Source organism: Rissa tridactyla, chromosome 2, assembly GCF_028500815.1.
Source record: "Rissa tridactyla isolate bRisTri1 chromosome 2, bRisTri1.patW.cur.20221130, whole genome shotgun sequence".
Lineage (NCBI taxonomy): Eukaryota > Metazoa > Chordata > Aves > Charadriiformes > Laridae > Rissa > Rissa tridactyla.
In genome coordinates this window covers 55,320,733-55,341,887 of record NC_071467.1, presented here as the reverse complement: position 1 = coordinate 55,341,887, position 21,155 = coordinate 55,320,733, and the positions used below count along the sequence as shown (strand labels likewise).

Below are 21,155 nucleotides of genomic sequence, written 5' to 3'. Positions count from 1 at the left end.
TAAAATTCCAAGATTTTAAAATCTCATTATCTCAGGAGGCCCTTTGCCTGAGGTTTTTCCCAAGTTTGGATATTAACAAATAGAAAGCAGTCATTTTCAGCCTTTGAATGAGAGCTGAGGATCATAAATCTTTCATACAGTTTGCAAAAAACGCTTTGTACTTTGCTTACAAAAGCAAATAACCTACCTGTTCAGAGTGGTATTATGTAAACTTGATATGCCATACACTGGACCAGAAGACAGTTGGTAGTGTTGCCACCAAAGGCCTCAGATTTCTCTCTGGTAAGCCTGAAATTTCCATGGGACCAAATCTGAAGTAAGTGGAATCTGTAGTGATTCTTTTGGGGCTGAAGTGAAGTTACTCTGGTAACTGCTTCTGAAAGCAGAATTTGGTCCACAGGCTTTTCAAGTTGCAATGCAGAGCTTATACAGGCCTCTTCAAAACAGCAAGGCAGGTATGCATCCCTGTATGCCCTGCAGTCCTGGTGTCCTAACCATATGTATCAAGGAACTTTGTGGGGTGCTCTGTGAAGTTCTCTTTGCCTCTGTAGTGGAGTTTTCCCATAGTGGAAACCAAAGGTTGAGATGGGGAAGTGATGTGAGTCCAGGTCTTGTCCTGATATGAAGCTAGGACATGGTCAGAAACTTGCCCCTGGCACCGGGAAATGTTTCTGTATAGCAATACCCATGGAGATCTTTTATTTACAAAGCTTCGTGGGCATTTACCAAATATTTTCTCTACTGTTGCTCTTGTCAGCAGCAATTGTCTAAACTTTTTGAATAACTAACTACATACTGTCTGTACAAATTTTACAAGAAAAAAAATTGGTACACTGTTTTGGGTATTTTCTTTCCCTGTAAATTCTACATTGAAAGAGGTATGTAGCAGTATGCTCTGAAGTACCCAATTTGCATGGTAAGGAGGCAGCAGGCCAGTGATACGAGCTAAAGGAGTAGAGCACCTCTACTTTTGGAGTCGGAATTTCTGGACCTTAGCCATATTAGGAGGAAGTGGTGTTCCTCCAGGAAGAGGTGGCAGCAGTGGTGAGGATCCCAGTTTAAGCATTGATAGATGGTTGAGGAACTGTTGTCTTGAAGCTGGTTGTGGCAGCTCCAGGAGCCTGGCCTTAAAGGTGAGCTATGATGTATGTAGACTATGCGGATTTGGTAAACACGGGAATTTTTATTTCTCCAGAGCGAGCTACAAATTAAAGCTATGAGAGAAATAGACTGGCAAGCTGGCAGAAGTTTTTCAAACCCTGGCCATGTGCTGAAATTTCACTGCAATAGAGCCCTTGCCAGGGCATGTTTAGATTTTGATGAACTGGCAAACTCTGATGAATTTTTCCAATCAATTTTAGTTTTAAGCTCTGAGTCTTATTCAATAATCCTGCTGTGCTGAAATCTGTTTTCTTTTATAAGCTTCTGAATGCTGTTCTGCTTAAATCCTGTCTAATCCACTGTATTTGTTACCATAATAATGCTGATGCAAAACAAATGTTATATGCCATTGACAGGAAAACGTAGAAGGTGAAAACTGTGATCTCTGTAAACCAGGATTCTACAATTTGCAAGAAAGAAATCCTCAGGGCTGCACAGAGTGTTTCTGCTTTGGGGTTTCTGATGTCTGTGACAGCCTAACATGGCCCATCAGTCAGGTATTTATATGTTATGTCCATGACCTAATATTCTTTCCTCGGCAGCTGCAAAATGTACTATATTTCTCTTTGGCATGCACCCAAGTTAACTCCAAATTCTGGCATGTGTTGCCTTACAGAGGAATGGATTTTCAATGTCACTTGGCAACTCTGAAGTAGTCAGCATGTCATCTCAGTGCAGGCTTTGGCCCTACTGGCTTGCAGTAATACCAGAAATATTGGGCAGTGCAGGCTGCAGTAATGCACTGGAAAAATGCGGTTTTTTTCTTAGCTTGTGCTGTTTCCTTGCTCTCATACCTATTGGGCAAGGCTAGAGTGACCTCTGGTAGCCAATACTCGTTTTCTTAGAAAGCAGAGTGATTATAAATATCACTGACTTCTGAATAGACATTTCTTGAGTTAGAGGGCTTTGGGGACATTATTTTCCTACCAAATTCCTTCCGTATCTTTGCAGAGATAGTCACACTTTAGTCCCCTGTTTTGTGTGCCAAAAATAAGAGAGAAAAACACATCATATTGACCAAAATTCTAAAATGCTTGTGTAAAACTTGTTCAGTGAGAAGAATAAAGTTGTCTCATCTTCTGCCTCTTCAGTGAATCTGGATTTAACTTTCCTGCAGCTCAGCCCTACCCATAAATGGGGATGAGAGACCTCAAAGCCCTTGAAGTTCTGTAATTCTGTCTCAGGGAATTACATAGGTATAATGCTAATTTTATTGGGAGGAAGAAAATCACACTCATTATAGTTTTGTTCCCATCTAATAAAGAGGTAGAGACAATCCTAGTATGAAGTGGCACATTTGCATGTACTGGATGTCAGACTGGGTTAATGAAAGTGTTACGGATCCATCAATTGGAATGAATATCTAGGGAGGGGTTGAGTTCAGTGACTTCTGTCTCGGTGACACAGAGCCTGACTCCATTAATATTACTATTCTTTCTTGCAGATATCAGACATGACTGGATGGCTTGTTACTGATCTGTATAATGCAAAGAGCGTGCAACCACAGCGAAGCCAATTTGATGGACCCCGTCAAATAAGTATTAACAACTCTGATGCTGTGAAAGTACTGAAACATACTTATTACTGGTCAGCACCTGAATCATATCTAGGAAATAAAGTAAGTTCTTAGCTAGATCCAAAAGTCCTTCAAAGTTTCTCTGTTTTAATGATACCATATTGCTCTAAATGTATAGTTTGTCATTAAAAATTATACATAAACCCCAACATTACCAGACTTCCTAGTCTATCTCTGCTCTTCAAATCATAGTGTTCCTGACCAGACATTCGCAGTATCCTCTTCTTGCTCTGTCAGCTCATTCATCTCCCCACTTTCTTCTCTGCCTATCTTTGACACAATATAATCTGTCTTTTGTTTCTCTTGACTGTTATTAATTTATATGCTCACATTCCCCATACTCTTGGCTCCTGTCCCAAAGCTTACACCCTTCACACCTCGTCCAATATGGTAGACAGGATCATCACATTCCTACCTGCCTCTTGGCCATCTCCCATTTCGCATTTATTAATTTCCAACCAGTAAGTTGTTAATTTTTGCCCTGGTTGCTACCTAAAGCTCTGGGTCTCCCATTTTTTGCCTCTTTGGGCAACTGGTGTCCCTCACAGTAAAAAAGTGTTTTCTGATATTCAGAGAGGACCTCCAGTGTTTCAGTTTGTGCCCATTGCCTCTTGTTCTGTCTGTCACAGGGCACCACTGAAAAGAGCCTTGTTCTGTCCTCTTCGTACTTTCCCTTCAGGTGTTTATATACATTGATGGATCCCCCTTAGCCTTCTCTAGGCTGAACAATCCTGGTATTCACAGTCTTTCTTCATATGAAAGTTGCTCCAGGCTCTTAATCATCTTAGTAGCCCTTTGCTGGGCTCTTTCTAGAACTGCACTCAGAACTTCAGCTGTGGCCTCTTAAGCGCTGAGGGGACCTTGCAACCTCACTTCTTTATCTATTTTTGGTCCAGTCTCTTTGCCCATGCAGCCCCGTTTCTTAGTATGGTCACACAGTAAATGAACACAAGTCTCAGAAGTGTAACATTAAGGAGTAGTTTCACAGCGCTCACTCAAATTCTGATCTCCTATCCACTTAATATAGGTCTAACTCTTGGTACCACTCTTAAACTTACTTTGAAGTAGTCAGCAGCAGTTGTGGGGCTAAGGAGCCTGAAAGGTAGAATATGGATTGTGACTAACTCCAACATGCTGTGCCCCTTGTCTAGAATGGTAGTGTAAACCTCTGCTGTTTGTTAAAAGTCCTGTAGGTGTTTCACTCAATGAAGGCACTTATCTGAATCATCTGTAGAGCCTTCAGTTAGCTTTCCCCCACCTGCACAGCAACAAGCCAGTGCTTGTCCCTGTGCTGATACACACAGCGTGTTAAATTTTCACTGGAAAGTTGTATTCGTAAGCCTATGTACTCATATAATTTCAACATTGTACTGTCCCATGCCACTTCTTTGTGTTGGTTGGAGGTTATCGTGTTGCTAAGACTTTGCTTTTTGTTATTTCAGCTCACAGCTTTTGGTGGAGACTTGAAGTATACGGTATCTTATGACATTCCAATGGAGAGTGTGGACAGTGATATAGTATCTAGTGTGGATGTCATCATTCAGGTGGATTTTTCTTTCAGCTTGTTACTATTCAGACATTATTAGGAATCTATGAAGGGGTTAAAAAACCAAAATATTATATTTCTACAGTAGTAGTTTTGTTGATTTTAAGTCCCTTCTTAAAAGTCACTACCAAGATTTTGTTACTACTCATTTCTCTGATTTTCTGATCCATTTCTCTGAAATTGTAGGTGTACAATACTAGTTTTAAATGATAAATAGCTGAATTGTAAACCTTTATGTAAACGGGTGAGGTGTTCATTACCGAATGCACAAAGTTCTGTTTACAAAAGAAACTACAATAAGCTGGAAGGACTTATATTTATGAAATAGATGAGTGTTCTTGCTGATTACTTTTTATGTTTTATGTTGCAGTTAAAAAGTAAGGCTCTATATTGAATCCAATCACCTCCAGAAAAGCATTATTTTGTAAAACATTCTTAGCAATAGAACAAAGGAGAAAGGAGATTCCGTTTTGTAGAGGAGTTTGTTTTTTGAAATTTAATTTAATTTTCTTTCCAAAAGAAAATCAAATATTTCTGAAGTCTCGGAACCAAAAGAAAATGTGATTGTAGACTTCCTGAAGCCATGGAAAATGCAGACCTTTTACTTACTTTTTTTTCTAGTGCAAGAAATCTAGTTTGATTGCCTCTTTTCTGTGTTACTGGATGTATATCTGACACTAAATTTAATTGCTAAATAAAATTTATATGCAAATATGGAAAATGTTTTCTCTCTCTTTCAATTTCAGGGTAATGGACAGATTTTGAGTACAAGAGCAGCAGGCTTGTCATTACAGCCATATGAGGAATACTCTAATGCAGTGAGATTTATAGCGGAGAATTTCATAGACTTCAATACAAAAAAAGCTATAGACCGGGAAAGGTTGATGACTGTTCTGGTAAACATGACCCATCTTCTGATCAGGGCCAACTACAACATTGCCAAAAAAGCTGTGTACAGGTAAGGGAGAGAAAATATTCAAGTTAATCTATATACTATATTTTTTGTGCATATGAAACACTATTCATAGTAGCAGTATTCCTCAAGTTTTATATTAATAATTTCTAGAAAAAAAAAAAATTATTGAATTTTCTCAAGACCGGTATTGTTCCCCAGATACATTCATGTGGAATGTGTGGAAAAGGGCATTTGGTTGTTTTAAAGATATCTGATAGCAGTAACATTGTTTTCAGCTTTAAAGGAGTACTGCATAAAAGCTTCATTACAATGACAGCTTTGTTAGAGGGAAATAGCTCCGAAACTCACAACAGTATGCTTATTTTGGTATGTTGCAAGTTAATCCATCACTGACTATTGAAAACCTGCCAGTAAAGACATTGTCTGTAATTTCTTTTAATGTCTGTAGATATTACTGATGCTCATCTCTAAGAGAGTGCTTAATAGGAAAATTGGGTTGGAACGGATTAACTGGTCATTCCATAGTCTCCGTCAGCATTAGCAGTATCTGCATCAGTCCTTACAGATCTCTGTTTTACCTGTTCTCCAAGATATACAAGAATAAAGTCTTATTGGTCTCAAGGGAATCAGTTCCAGTGCTTCATGATTTCTTTACTTAATTCCCTTAGCCTTCCTTCCTCTTTCCCTGATTTGGTATCATTTCATGTCAGTAACATTGCTGTTGATACCAAATTTGCTTTGTGCCCTTTTGTACCCTTGAGGAGTGGTGATATTTATGTCCATTTAGGGATAGTGTGTTCATCTTTCTGTAATGTTTCTAAAGATTTATTTAAATCATTTTACCTGTGGCTGAGAAGATTGTCTGTCTCTGCTGCAAAGTGCCATTGTTTGTAGTAAAAGGTTTTGCTTTGTTCTGTTTTGTGCATCAGCAATGAACTGGTGCCGTTTCTCACTACCTACCCACGCGTGATACATGGCTATTTTGGACATGGTGCAGTAAAGCTGTCTTATTTCAGGACAGCAATAGAAGACTGCCCCACCAATATAGCTCTGATACCATGACAGAAAGGGAAGGTTTTGTTTAAACCTCTCTACAGGAGAAGAGACGAAGGTAGTAACAATAACGATAACAGAACGAGGACACATCTACTCCCAGAATTGTAAATAGTCTTTTTACAGCTAAGATTTGTGCCTGTTCCTCAGCTGTCAGTGCCAGGGAGAAGCACTCAGCAGTGTTACTCCCCTAGAAGCAAACTATCCTGTTCAAAATCAAGTTTGGGCAAACAAACGATGTGATGTTTTCATGCTTGATCCTAGGCTGGACTCTGTGACCCTGGATACTGCAAGTGCAAATGTTATAGATCTTTCTTCGGCACCAGATGTGGAATTCTGTGAATGTCCTCAAGGTTACACAGGAATATCCTGTGAGGTAACCTCTTACAGTGTTTTATGTGTGTAAAATTATCTCCTATCTGAAAGTGTGTAGGTTTTAAAGGCAGGCTGCCTTTAATTATACTGCCATAAATGTTTATGTTCTGTGGTGAAATGCTGTCTACTATACTGTACAAAGTACTGTAGATATTTTCTTCCAGATACACTAAATGGGATTTTAAACTTATTTCTCGAATTCTATTCGGTAGCACTAAAATATGATGATATACTTTATAACATCAGTGTTGCAGAGGGAGCAGCTGTAAAAGCTCTGTGAAGCTGTTTTGAGCTTACCTTACTCATTAATAGCACTTTTCCTGGATCTGAATCGTGTACGGTTTATTTCTGGTTTATGTCATTAGGTTTATGGAGGCAATAAGGAATCTTAGCAGGGAGGAATGCTAGCCTTTGGAAGATCCCACAAGGGTCAAATGTGTCTCACAAGGTGGTGTCTTATATATCTGTGAATAGTGGATTGCCGAGGCAGAGCACCATCTGCAAAATAGCAGGAAGTATTTTGACAAATAATTTCAGTATGAAGCCTTGTGCCATAGCATCGTTAATGATTCGGCAGAGGAGGTAGAACATCTGTTTTTTATTGTCCCATAATAAAGAACTTCACATGTTCAACTGCACAAAACTTAACTTATGTGCCTCCAGGGGACAAAGGGCTGAATCAAAAGTTTCATGGAGTTAATTCTATCCACTTTATCCAGTGCAAGTAAAAACCAACCACCAGAAAAGAGCTGCGGTGACATAAATAGAGCTGAAAGAGCATTCAGTTACCACAATGTGAATGAGTTTGTGGGTGGTCCAAAGTGGGCTCTTTGAAAATGTTTTGATGTGTACTTTTAACATACATAATGCTACTGCTTTTTTACCCTCGTTTCTTTTCAGTCCTGTCTCCCTGGGTACTACCGTGTGGATGGAATACTCTTTGGAGGTATTTGTCAACCCTGCAAATGCAATGAGCATGCAACTGAGTGTGATATTCATGGTGTTTGCTTTGTAAGTCATCCTTCCAAGTGTTTGTGTTTTAAGCATCTGTTTAGGAGTTAGGAGAGCATTTTGGCTGTGGGAGACAGGTCTACAGTGTACATAAATTTCAAGCTATGGGTACCAAGTGTTTATTTTGCTGTTCCTTGTTTACTTCAGAATATGTTCAGGAGACTCCATTAAATTGTTCTCCAGTAAAGGTTTTTTTCAGTTTATTGTTTCAAGTGGGGAATAATTAGAACCAAAATAAAAATGTCACCGTATACTGGCTGATAAAAATCTTAACTCTGCTTGCTGCAGGTGACAATAAAACTTTTCCTGAAATTAACAAAATTAAGCAGTGTTTTGGGTGAATATTTGTTTTCAGGTATATGTGCATCTCTCATGACTGACATCAGTTGAAATTACACATTACCTTCTGAAGAGAGAATTTAGCTCTCAGATCTTTTCTGAAATTTAAAGGTCACAGAAATACAATGGCTAAACACCAGTAAGAAATGTGTAAGAAGTTTGTTACTGCAAATGTGTGCAATATGCAAAATATGTTTTAAGTTTGCATATGAGTAATGTGGCTGCTTTCATGGTGTAAAGTATATTCTAAAGTGTAGGAAAGAAAAATTAGAATTTGTTGTTACAACTCGGAAAAAAACCCCCACTTACTTTCAAAGTTCTACTCTGTTCTTCATGCTGTCACCTGGAATGTTATACTGCATGCAGACTTCTGCAGGGATCCCTCAGGGGCTGAAAAAAACAAGAGTAAACACGAAAAGATTTTTTCCATGTCTCACAGGCTTGTCAACACAACACAACAGGACCTTTCTGTGATCAGTGCTTGCCTGGCTTCTATGGAAGTCCATCCCAAGGAACTTCGGAGGACTGCCAGCCCTGTGCATGTCCTCTGAGTTCTGCTGCGAACAAGTAAGCTGCTTATGTGTGACTTTCTTTTGCATCTTCAGCAAAATCAGAAAGTGAGATGAAGAAAAAAATGTCAAGAAATCTGATGGAGAGAGAGAGAAGGACTTTTTTTCTCCCTTTTCATTTGAGCCTGTCTTATAGAAACGTTGTTTTTCCAGGTAGACAATGTATAGACTAAGCTTAAGACAGGCTGAGTGAACTGGTGCAATTTGTACATGAAGGGTAAAAGTAATTCTTTGACCTATCCTTGGCAGCAAAATCACCGTTATCTTTCATGTTGTTTCAGAAAACAGTATAAGGGCAGAAGTGTTGCATGTGAAAAAGAGGAGCTCGGTGCAGAAATTGGACAGATTTGCTAGAGTGAGGGCCAGGTTCTTAGGAATTTTTAAAATCTTCCTTTCCTTTAAAAGAAAAAAAACCTCAATAAGAGATTTTGAAAATGACAGCTTTATTTGACATTTTGTAATGTTTAAAGCATTGATGTTAATCTAGAAAAATTTGCAACCACATTGTTTTATAGATAGGTGCATGGGCGTGAGTGGTGGATATTAAATGTTTGTAGAAGTCTTGTGATTCTGTGTATTGATACTGACTGCCATACGTATTGTTGTTAGTTTCAGTCCTACTTGCCAGCTGAGTGAAGGAGGTGGAATTGTCTGTGACAAATGTCTTCCAGGTTATACTGGTTCTCAGTGTGAAAGGTATGTATGCTTTGGGTAAAGTATCTATATCATTGTCATAACTAACTGTTCATCATCCTACATGCCTTGCGTTGTTCATACCACATGTACAGAACATTCCTAATAAAATTTTCCTTCCCATTTGTCTTTGCTTGTAATACAGAGACACTTTAGATAAAAAATTAATAGGAAATACTCCCTTGGGTGAGGAGAGTGTTTGACATGACTGCATTCCAGCTGATGAAGTTTTTAATCTCTGGTGCAGGTGTGCTAATGGTTACTATGGAAATCCACTCGTGCCTGGACAATCGTGTACTCCTTGTGAATGCAATGGCAATGTAAACCCACAAGAAGATGACCACTGTGATACCTTCACAGGACAATGCCTGAAATGTCTGGGGAACACAGCAGGTCACCACTGTGAAAAGTGTGCTGAGGGGTATTATGGCAATGCAGTGATTGAGAAAAACTGTCGTGGTAATAAGATATTATTGTTACTCTCAAAATTTAAAGAGCACAAAAATGTGGTGTGCATGTAGTAGAATGGATAGGGAGACAAGTAACTTTGCTGAACGAGTTAACCTCCAAGTTGTGAGTTGGCAAGTGCAGTTGAAAACTATGGGGTTGCGTTAGCCTGAGGAAGGATTGTATTATGCTGGGGTCTGACACTTCATATTCCTACAATTTACTGGCTTGCTTGATGCTGTGACTTGCTGTAGACATTTCCTACTTCTGGATGTTACATATAGGGCTGGAAGAAACAAACTTCTCAAATGTATCTGTTCACAGAGGTGATTTTTTTTCTATCTTTTAGCCCAAATGTGTAGTACAGGTATTACTGTAGTGTATTAACTATGGGATATAAAAGGTGAAACACACATTTATACCAAATAGTAATTCTATATAGTGAAGAAGGCACACAGATAGACATTAATAATTTTTTTATTTGGTTTCTTTTTGTCTAAACATAAGCCTGTGAGTGCCATGTGAATGGTTCCCTTTCGAGTACTTGTCATCATGAGACAGGCTTCTGTCAGTGCAAATCAAATGTGATCGGAGAAAGATGTGATAAGTGCTTGGTAAGCAAATATTTGCCTGTTTTTAATACCTGCATTTTCTTGTATCTTGGTGTTCGTGTTTATTTATAGATATTGATTAGAACAGATACAGAGAATAGCAGCAACTATATTGAGGGGAGAGGGGTTCAGTTGCTGGAGCAGAGACCGAAGGTTTGTCTGCACAAGCTTTTGCGGTTGCAAATTACTCTGCCTGTGCTCTTTGCAGATGCAAAGCTATATAGTTGACTCAGCACCCTTCTGTATAGGGCTGTTCAGGCTAGTGCTGCACTTGAGGACAGCATGCAGTCATGTTGGCTTACCAAAAAACCAAACTGAACACTGGTAACAGACCTGAAGGGATCTTAGTGCTGTGCTTCTGCAAAATGAAGGCGGAGTGGGAATATCTGAAGAATGTGGCTTGGGATAATAAATACTTCATGGCTGAACACCAAAGGGATTCAGCTAGACAGGCCTGTTACAAGAACAAGTAGATGTTCACGGGTGATACAAAACAACAGTTCCCAGACTTTGCTAAGTGTAGAACTGCCTCAGAGACCAGAGCAGGAAATCTGTGCCCAGTTACTGCCCCTGTGCCAGCCCAGCTGAATGCCTTTCAATCCACATATACAGGATGTCACTGACCTGCTCTGTTCTAGTCTTTCATTCACATTCACAGAAATCTGTGCCTGATCAGCACAATCCACCCTCACCTCGTGGAAGCCTTTAAATTAAAATAACTTCAAACTTTAAAACATAAAGTCTCACTAATGAGATTGGAGGACCAAGAGAGTGTTTCAGTGTTCACTTTCTCACCCAGACGCATACTTGCATATAGCTGGGAACAGTGAAGCCATAAGGCCAGGCAGTTCTCCCACAGCAGTCACACAGTGCTGCCCAGTATTCATGCAGGTCAGACAGCGGGGAAAGTAAATAAGAGAAAATAAGAGTGTACATCATATTGTTTTCAAAAAATTATGAAATATAGCTCAAATGTATTTACTTTCTGTCCAATAGAATGGTTATTATGGCCTGCTTACTGGATTTGGCTGCATTCCCTGCAATTGCAGTCAATTTGGCTCAGTTTCCGAGGACTGCAATCATCAGGGGCAGTGTCACTGTGTACCAGGAGTGGCTGGAGAAAAGTGCGATCGTTGTGCTCATGGCTTTCATACGTTCCAGAATGGTGGCTGCACACGTAAGCTCTAATCCATGATCCTTTCAGGATTTGTCTGGAATTTCTTTCAGCAATACATTTTATGTTAAACTCTGTCAAAGGTCAGTTGTTTTGATGACTATACAGAAAAATCTGTAGAATGGTCTCCTAATACTTTGATTAAGCTAGGGAACAAAACATTTCTTTGATTGCTTATTGTGCTTGTGAAAGGTGGTGACTATGAAATAACAACTCATAAAGGTTGCATGAGAGAAATACTACATCCTCAATAGCTCCTTTGTCTCTTTTTTGACAAAACCCTTCAGTCCTTCAGATAGAATAGAAACTTCTTTATTTCTGCAATTGTAAAAGTTCAGAGCTACTACTCTTACAGACTTTTACCTTGTTTTTTTCATTTAATTCTTTAAAATATATTTTATACTTTGATAAGATGTCATTGACTATTTTCCCATTATTACTTAGATGTGTACAAATTTTAATCATGATACAGAGGAAAATTTTAACCCAAACAGAGAACATGCCATCAAAAAACCTAATTTATGATGTTAATAAGATGCCCTTTTCAACACAGTATAGCTAAAGGAATGTCTACCATTTCTTCAACCTGGCAGAAACATTTTTTTTCATGCTTCAAATAGTATAGTAATATGGAATCTGCAGTGAGAATATGTGATAGGATTATGGTTTGGAACATATATACTGTGTCTTTACTAAGAATAGAAGATCCCTTAGGTACCTTTAACTGTTTCAGTCCTGAAAATTTTGTAAATATTATTAAAACAGTTAATAAACCCACTTTTCTAAACTTCTGCTTTTTAGCAAGAATAGTATTGCATATCTTAAATAGGCAAGTGCTTCTTACAGCAGTCAGTTATTATAAAAATAGTTATCCATCCCTATTATTCACTAAGCAATTTTTGAAAAGTACTAATTCCTGAGATTAATCCTTTCACCTGCTTGAGAACAGTATCATATCTCCTGATGAGTTTTGTATCCTCTGTAATAGGATTTCTTTTCCTGCAAATTTATTCTTCTCCACAATAATTTTATTTGGCTTTGTTGATTCCCCCATGGAAATGCAGCACTGCTTTTTAAACCACCAAGCAGGCTATGTCAAGAAGCAATAATGGGCTTTCAATGGAAAGATGAAATGTCACTGTGGTCATAATTTGTTTCTCAGTGATTAGGGATGGCAAGGAGTTCCTGGTGGAATGGATAAACTGTACTGTATAATTAAGAAAAGTAAGACTATCAGTGGTTTTGGAATTGCTTCTCTGTAGCTAAAGCAAGGATAAAGCTAATCATTCAGTCCTATTTCTCTTGCAGCCTGTGACTGCGCCCATACTCAGAACAACTGTAATGCTGATTCTGGCCAATGCATTTGTCCCCCTCACACTCGTGGACCGAAATGTGAACTCTGTGAGGAAAATCACTGGGGGCTCTCTCCTAAACTTGGGTGCAAGGTATGATAGGCTAACTGAAAAGCCATGGCTGTTAAAAGCAATTTGCCTTATGCTAATGTCAGAATTGGACTCTGTTTTCAGAACCTCAATCTTTATTATCTATCTCAAAGTGTTACTGCAACATGCTTACATTAAAAAATAAAAATAAAAAATCAGACTGTAAAGTCTTTATTGAGGAACCTTCTAAGAAAGCTGTCTTTGAAAAACCTGATCAGAGTGCCCATTCTGCATGGATCCTAGTAAAATTTTGAAGTGTGTATTCTAACTTTTAGTTGCTTAAATAGTGATACTAGAACAGATTCATAGCAACAATTGGCAGCAAGGAACATAGTTTCTGTGTTAATCAAGGAACGATGATATTATGGTTTCAAGAACAAAATCTAGCTTATCTTGAAAGTCACTGCATGCTTTTTGTCTGAATATTTAAAATTAAAATGGTATAAGGTAGTTACTATTTCGTGAATGGAAAAATGGTAACTGCCATTATCTCAGCTTAATATTTATGAATAAGCAGTAAAATGCCAAAGTCCCTGCAGATCCAAGGAGTAGCAACCATTTGCGCAATTAGGTTCATGCAGTAAATTCCTGACAGATGTGGCATTGGGCCAATCTTTATTTTATAAATATTGAGATTTTAAAAAGCCTCAGAATTACATGAATGTGATGGGTAATTTCAATGGAGAAGCCACAAATATAATCAACTTGACAAGATCTGTCATTATACGCAGTAAGTACTTGACAAGTACAAGTATCAGACAAATTGTTTTCTTTTTCCTGTCTTTAATTTCTTAGAGTAAGGATGATAAAATAGTCCTATAATATCTCTTCAGAGTTTACCATCTTAGTGATTTATAGCAACTTACTTGGCAGCCGCTCTTTAAACCACAGCTTTGTCAGCTACCAGCTACTGTCATTCTTACCTAATGTTCTGCAAATACACCGTGCTGGTCCCTGGGCATTTCCCTTGAAGTGTTCCTTTCATAGGGTGATTCCACAGCAATTGCCAATGATCAAGTTTTAATTAAATATGTAACTGCTCACTTTTGCTAAGTTTTTTAGCATTCCTTTTGGTTACAGCATCACAGTAATTAACATGAATTATGCTAATGTATTTTAGTTACTTTCTTGATGCAACCAACAATATTGTGATCTGCAGGTAATGGTCCCAACAGAGGCTCCCCTCTGCTGAAGAGTCAGCTGTGGCAGGTTGAGATATGGTGCAATGTCTACTGGCAAACCCTGGAAAGGCTCTTGCGTGCTCTCTACAGGGATGAAATGGGGGAGATGCTATCAGAAACCCAGCTGGTCTGCTTTTGCAACACAGACTGCAATAGTGGGATACTTCATCTCTCTCGGTTTCTTGCAGTTTTCTTGGTATTCAGCATCCATTTCTGGGTGCAGTGATGGAGCAGAGTCATGTTTTGCTTACAACCCTTTTCAAGTGTGCTACAGCACAGTTAATCAGACCTTAGAAGTTCTTATTTATCTTTGTCACATATAGATAGACATTGAAGTACATGTAAATTATTTCTATTATGATTCTTAAAATAGGGTTTGATGTTCAGAGACGTAGACCTTTAATGATATCTGTGTGTCAAAGTTGTCAACTTGCTTGCTCATAAAGTGTATTAGACTAGGCAGTGTAGTACCTAGTGCTTGCTGCTAGAGTAAAAACTACGTAATACAAAGAGTACTAATGGTCAGCAGCCAGGTTGAGAAGAACGCTAAAGGATACATAGTGATGTGGGTCTTTGTGTAGAGCTTTACAAAGTAAGGCTTTTCATCTCAAAGAGGGATCATAAGGAAAGAAGACTCAGGGAAAATGCTCACAGTCAGGTGATGAATGTACTTTTTGCCTGCACTGTTAGAAATAACTACAGAGCAAAATTGGACCTGTTAAGTAGCCATAGAGATGAAATTAAGACTGAAGATTAGATCTGCTTCAAAAAAGAAAAACAAATTAAGTACATCCAGTTTGCATATTTGTAATAACAGGTTCATATTACTGATCGCATAAAGAAGGATGGGCTCTGACAGGGAACAGTATTCCTTTAGTACTGAGCTGCAGTGCATGCTGAGCTTCCCACCTTTGAATGCAAAGAGATTCTTAATTACTCATCAGATAGTAAATGAAGCTCGAGCAAGTTGTAGGCCCTATTAATGCTTCTCGACATCTTAAAAGAATGTCAGTATTAAGATTTTTCTTTCTATCATACTTATAAAATTATTGTACTTAGGGGTTTCTTTCCTCTGACTTTTATGTAACATTTAACATTTTAATTTACTTGCTGCACTCAATGCATACTATTTTGAATAAAGTTTTTTGGGTTTATTTTTTTTTCTAGAACAGGTTCCTTCAACTCCCTTGATTCCCAACCCAGATCTGGGAATCAACAGAGCTTGTTACTTTTTGCCATCCACTGTTTACTGGAAATGCAGTTCTTTGTTCAAATACTAACCAAACAACCCCATTTCTATGTGGAAGTTCTTCCCTTTTATTATTGTATGGTAGTTGTTGACAAACATTGAGTTTTAAGGGACACTCTAAATTTACTGTGGTGTTTCTGTTGTAACAAAATTGTTTTTAAAGATCTGCTATTTATGAACATTTCTTCTTTTCATCTAAGGCTTGCAACTGTAGCGACACTGGTTCAGCCAATCTCCAGTGTGACGTGTTGACGGGTCAATGCCAGTGCAAGGTTGAATTTGGAGGACTAGATTGTTCCAGGTGTGCATTAGGCTACAGGGACTATCCTGACTGTGTTGCCTGTGACTGCGACTTGAGTGGAACCAAAGCGGAGATGTGTGATGACACTGAAGGACTTTGTGGTTGTGAAGAAGAAACTGGCATCTGTACCTGCAAGGTACTGAAGTATTCAGACACTTTTGGGACAGCATTGGGTTTTTCTGGTCATTTATTACATCGAAGTCACAGAAGGTGTAGGGCTGAAAGGACTTCAAAAGGCAATCTGTATCCCTTCTTTGAGACATTTCCGAGTACACCCAAATTGCCCCTAAAGGATTTTTTGTGCCAGAGCTAAACAGGTGTTATTATTAATCAGCTGTGTTAAAAACTGCCAAATGAGGTTTACCACTTTGGACAGATGCAAAACAATCGTAAGCAGAGAAGGTAGCAATGTTACCAACATGGCACTGTTATTTCTGTTCTCAGAAATTCCTATGATAATACTAGACAGTTTGTCTCTCCTACCTCCTTTTGTTTTGTTTTACGTAGCCAGGTAATTTTATTCCCATTTTGTGGTCACAAAATTACTGTGGCCCAGTACTTTTAGACAGAATTCATGGAATTTGATGTGGATGTGCGTTAAGAAGTCAGGAGAAAGACCCATTGTATACCTAATCAAAGAAAGTAATTTCTATCTGAGTAATGCTGAATACTTGCTAAGTTTGCAAAACAGCCACTGTACATCTGATTGATAGAACAATGGCTGGTGTCGTTCTAGTCTTGTACAGGACTTGGCATATTTCACGACTATGGTTTTGCTGCAGTCCTAAATTCAAATAGATTACATTTGCTCAATGTAAGATCCATGTGTTTATTCTGTATTAAGTGAATTTCTGTGACCGCGTCGTTCTTGTACGTTCAGAGTCCTCTTTTTCGTGGATTAGTGTTGTAAGGTAGAAATGAATGAGGATGCATTTGTCTTGCTTTTTCTTTTGCTCCTACATTTCTATCTGCCTCCTTTTGAATAGGGTAAAGCGCTGGCTGTGAGTTCTGGGACAAAATTTTTGTAAATTTTATTAAATATACGAGAATGGTGCTAGTGACTTCAGGGTCACTGTGTTTTTCTGTATGATGTAAATGCCTTTGATACCAAGAGCAGTGCCATATGAACTATTTTTTATGGTATGATTTTTACGTGTTTTATTTATCCCACTTGCTTTTTTCTACAGTTGCATTTTGCCTTGCGAATAGTTCCAATAATAATAGTTCGTAACTCATATGCGTTATTCCTTAGTTGGTATTTAAAATTGTGGGGTTTTTTTCAGTACATGTAGAACATTGGAGAAGAACCAGCTGTAACAGATAAAAGTATTCTGATGCAATGGGCAATACAAAGAAAATGTTACTGCCTCAAGTGAGGGAAAACAATTCCTTCATAGAGTCTAGAAATACTTTGCTGCAAGAGTGCACTTCTGAGTGCAGGTCACATTAAATGACCTAATCTTGAAGTTTTTGAGCACACAATCCCTGATAAGAAGGTTGTTTTTTTCTTAACTTAAAAGCATAAATTCCCTACATACTGTTTTGTCAATGAATTATTTCATTCTCTGTGTAGAGACAGACAGCACTTCTACAGCTTCTTCCATCCTAGATGTGAAAGTATTTTAAAAAACTAATTAAATGTTAGAAAAGTCAAGTGAATAAGCTATTATATTCTTATCCTCGTTACACAAATGGAAGAAATGAAATACAGAGAAGTTTTTCCTGCTTATACACACGTGGTTTTATTAGGTTTGGGAACAGCACACAGATTCAGATGATACAGCCTGCTTGTTTGACTACCCAAATGATAATGATAGGATGAAACTAACAAATAAAAGATGGAGAATTTCAGGATTTTTTAAAATGTTGCAAGTTCAAATTTGTTTTCTATGCTATAACCAAAGTCAGTGCTAATGAATAACTCACGTATATTGCTAATAGTAATAGTGAAGTCTGAATTGACATTGTTATATAAAAAAAGGAAACATTAAATGTAGAGATTTAGTAGGACAGATTTTTCTGAAAAGGTGAGAGTCTGTTCTTGAAAGATTGATAGAAAAGAATTTACTTCAAGGCAAGAAATGTATGCCTTCGTAGGTCTCTCTCCAGTCTTCTGGTTAAAGGTGCCAGTGGGCACTGACTGTAGTTTTGGGTGTTTCTTCAAGTGGGGTTTACCAGCTGGGAATTGAGTGCAAAAACAGATGCTTGGGAATAGGTCCGCTGATTCCTATTCGTACTGAGCAGTTTCTTTGTCTTGGAGAGCCCATTTTCCAGACTTGGGCGGGGGGGGGGGTGGGGGTGGGGGCAGGGGGAAAGATTTTTCTGTCTTGAATGGAAATGTATAGCTGCGAATTTTCTCTAGAAAATCAAATACATGAGTTTAGCTTGCATGTTTTGTGTATTTAAAAAGAAAAAAAGGCAGTGGTAAATAATGACTAATATACTGCATAGGAAAACAGAATAGATACAATAATTAACTTCCTATTATGTAGTTTACATAGCAACTAGTTTTTCTTCCAAAAAGAACCGTCTTTCATTCAGCTAGCAAAGTAATATGAGTGTGCTGTTGTGTTTCTTTTATTTCCTCCAGGAAAATGTATTTGGTCTACAATGCAGTGAATGTAAACCTGGAACTTTTGCTCTGTCTGCTAACAATGCACTAGGTTGTACTCCGTGCTTCTGTTTTGGGATGTCCACATTTTGTTCTGAACTAGAAGATCATGTGAGAATTCCTGTAAGTAGAGTGACATAAATATACAGACAGAGTTTGGTGTTATCCTCAGGTTAGGCGCCACACTGGTGTGCGTAAGGCTGCATACATTTAATGAATCAGGCGGAATGTAATTCGGTAGCTTACGGTCGCAGTGGCATATGGCAGAACAAAATAGAAAGCAAATGGTAGGTGGTCATAGTCTTATTTATGAAACCTTGTGTTTCACTTGTTGCTTTTTTAAAAATATAAATATAAAATATATTTCCCAATTTTTTTTGATTGGGCATTTATTACTCTAAGATGGACTATTGACTATACTAAAGCAGCTAAAACTGTTAATACCATATTACACTGAGATATTTTTGTTCAATGAATCTTTTGCTCTTTGTGTTGCAGATAACCTTAACTCCAGATCAGTACATTCTGCATGTAGTAGCTCAAAGTAACCTAACTGGAACAGTGGAAGGAGTATTTTCACAATTTCCTGATGTTTTACTGGATGCTGCCATAGTCAGAAAATACTTAAATACAGAAACATTTTACTGGAGGTTACCAGAGCAGTTTCAGGGAGACCAGGTAAGATCATTAAATAATTAGAATGCCTTGTAGATAATTGCTTTATTGTCTAATAGTCTCTCCTTTATTGTATAGTAGTCACTTTGATAATATTTTTCTGCGTTAGTTCTGTTCTTATAGGTCATAATATTATAAACACTCAGTGGCTTAACTTATTTATAGCAAGCACAAACAATATGTTTACATTATCTTTTCCTAATGAGATTTTTCTTGACCCTGTGAATTGTTAACACCCATATTTAATTAACATGTTACTCTTCAGAGATTGTGTGGGGTGGGAGAGAGTGATGTATTCAATTTTATTTTAGAAACCTGAAAGACTTTTCAGCCTTGACGTTAGATTCAGTATGTAGATCATGGAATCTCTGCTGCTTAGGAATTAAATGAAAGTTGAGTGCACACCTTGAAAGGGCCTAAGAGAAGAAACCGAGACTGCTTTTTAGAAATACGCATTTAACCTTGGTGTAAAACCTGCTGAGTTTAAGTCAATTTTCATGTTTTATTGCCAATTCTTCAAAGAACTGACAGTTTTCAAGTCTTCTGATGATGATAAAATATTTTAGCTCTAACCTTGGAATAAATAAAAGTAATAATTTTTTATCGAAACAGCTCATGGCCTATGGGGGGAAGCTGAGATATACTGTTGCTTTTTATGCTTTGGATGGCTTTGGAACCTCAAATTTTGAGCCACAGATTCTAATGAAAGGAGGTCACACCAGCAAGTTGGTCATCTATGTAGACATCCCTTCGCCAGAAAATGGAGTAAGAACTGACAAGGAAGTAGAAATGAAGGAGGTAAGCCCAAACATTGGTGTGGAAATCTTTCTTTTCTTCTATGAGCATTTACAGAAAAGTTCTATGTATTTAATAAAACACTTCGAAAAATGCGTATCTGATTTCAAATAGACTGAGAACACTTGGATTAAAATGCATCTATTTTAGGGAAAAATGGCTGGGAATATTGTGCTGTAGCAGCACATAACATTTTGATATTGTTTTCACTTTTGGAAGTGCTGAAGATGTGGCTGTGGCAAGCTTTTCAAACACAGACTCAGAATTCAGTGGTAAATGACAGGCAGCCAGGTATTGTCATTCTCAGTCAGTCTCATAATTTTGTAGCCCGTATGTTACGTTCACAGCCCAGGAGCATCACATGGGGCATGAATCTTAGCCTAGCAGGAGCAGTAAGTTGCAGGAGTGCCCACTGGACAATTTCAGAGAAGATAGCGAAGATCTCCTTTGGTCTCTGGCACTCCCTGCTGACTGAGGCTGAGGTGAGGTCTAGTCTCTCTTCTTGACAGGAGGTGGGATACAGTTACAGCAGCTGTTTCTAACTTCGCATAAAATGAGTGCTGTGAAGTCCAGGTCTTTTGGCTGTCTGGGTTCTCCAGATCTAGCCAGAAGAAGCTGTGCCATGCAGGCCTTGACTGCTTTCCTGTAGAAACTGCTCAGGGAAGTTGAGTGCAGGGAAGGGAAGGAGAGGAGAAATGATATAAACCCATGTCTTGTTCTAATGCGGACCATGATTTTGGATTTTCTGGGACCTAGGGTTTAGACATAGACACTCTGACTGCATTTCAAAAAGAACACATAAGGAGAAAGAGAACACTAACTTGAAGTGAGCTTCAACACTCATGGTTTTAATAATACATGTTATGTTTCCCTAGGATTCTTGGAAGTATTTTAACTCTGTATCTGATGAGCCTGTCTTACGTTCTGACTTCATGTCTGTGCTAAGCAATGTTGAATACATCCTTATCAAGGCAGCTTATGGCCAAGGATTACAGCAAAGCAGGTAAAGCAATCTCTGATTGCATTTACTTATTATATTGCATTTACTGTAATTTAACCTAGAAATAGTCCCAGCTGAGCTATATAATAAAGATTTAACTCAAATTAGAGAAATTTCCAATTTCCTATTTATGACTTTTGCTCTTCTGATAAGGAAACATTTATGACCTATAATGGCAGTGGAATCCATTTTTAATTTTTTTTCTGTGAAATACTAAATGTCTCTGCTGCTTACTTTGATAGGAAAGCTCATAAAGAAGCACAGAGCCTTACAAGCTGATGCAGTGTTCTGCAGGATGGGTGATACAGTTAGATGATTTCTAAATTATTTCTTTCCCATTTTATTTTTATAGGTATTGAAAATTTTGTTTGTTTTTTTTTTTCAGTTGAAACATAGCTCCCTAAGTTCTCAGGTTTGTACCAATCTAGAT

General features: G+C 38.0%; 1 protein-coding gene across 3 annotated transcripts in view; it reads left to right on the top strand.

The window, feature by feature from the left end:
• Window positions 1-21,155, top strand: part of LAMA1 (laminin subunit alpha 1) — a 108,618-nt gene that overhangs the window by 45,926 nt on the left and 41,537 nt on the right. For all 3 annotated transcript variants that reach the window (XR_008464753.1, XM_054190708.1, XM_054190709.1), the window contains exons 11-27: window positions 1,518-1,658; window positions 2,606-2,779; window positions 4,180-4,281; window positions 5,030-5,241; window positions 6,517-6,628; window positions 7,528-7,638; window positions 8,417-8,544; window positions 9,156-9,242; window positions 9,487-9,698; window positions 10,194-10,300; window positions 11,294-11,474; window positions 12,780-12,916; window positions 15,544-15,780; window positions 18,235-18,378; window positions 18,754-18,933; window positions 19,543-19,728; window positions 20,601-20,728. Coding sequence is in view for 2 of the 3 variants with exons in the window: in XM_054190708.1 (XP_054046683.1) it covers window positions 1,518-1,658; window positions 2,606-2,779; window positions 4,180-4,281; window positions 5,030-5,241; window positions 6,517-6,628; window positions 7,528-7,638; window positions 8,417-8,544; window positions 9,156-9,242; window positions 9,487-9,698; window positions 10,194-10,300; window positions 11,294-11,474; window positions 12,780-12,916; window positions 15,544-15,780; window positions 18,235-18,378; window positions 18,754-18,933; window positions 19,543-19,728; window positions 20,601-20,728 (2,579 nt within the window). In the remaining variant the exon portion in view is untranslated. The remainder of the gene's footprint in view (window positions 1-1,517; window positions 1,659-2,605; window positions 2,780-4,179; window positions 4,282-5,029; window positions 5,242-6,516; window positions 6,629-7,527; window positions 7,639-8,416; window positions 8,545-9,155; window positions 9,243-9,486; window positions 9,699-10,193; window positions 10,301-11,293; window positions 11,475-12,779; window positions 12,917-15,543; window positions 15,781-18,234; window positions 18,379-18,753; window positions 18,934-19,542; window positions 19,729-20,600; window positions 20,729-21,155) is intronic.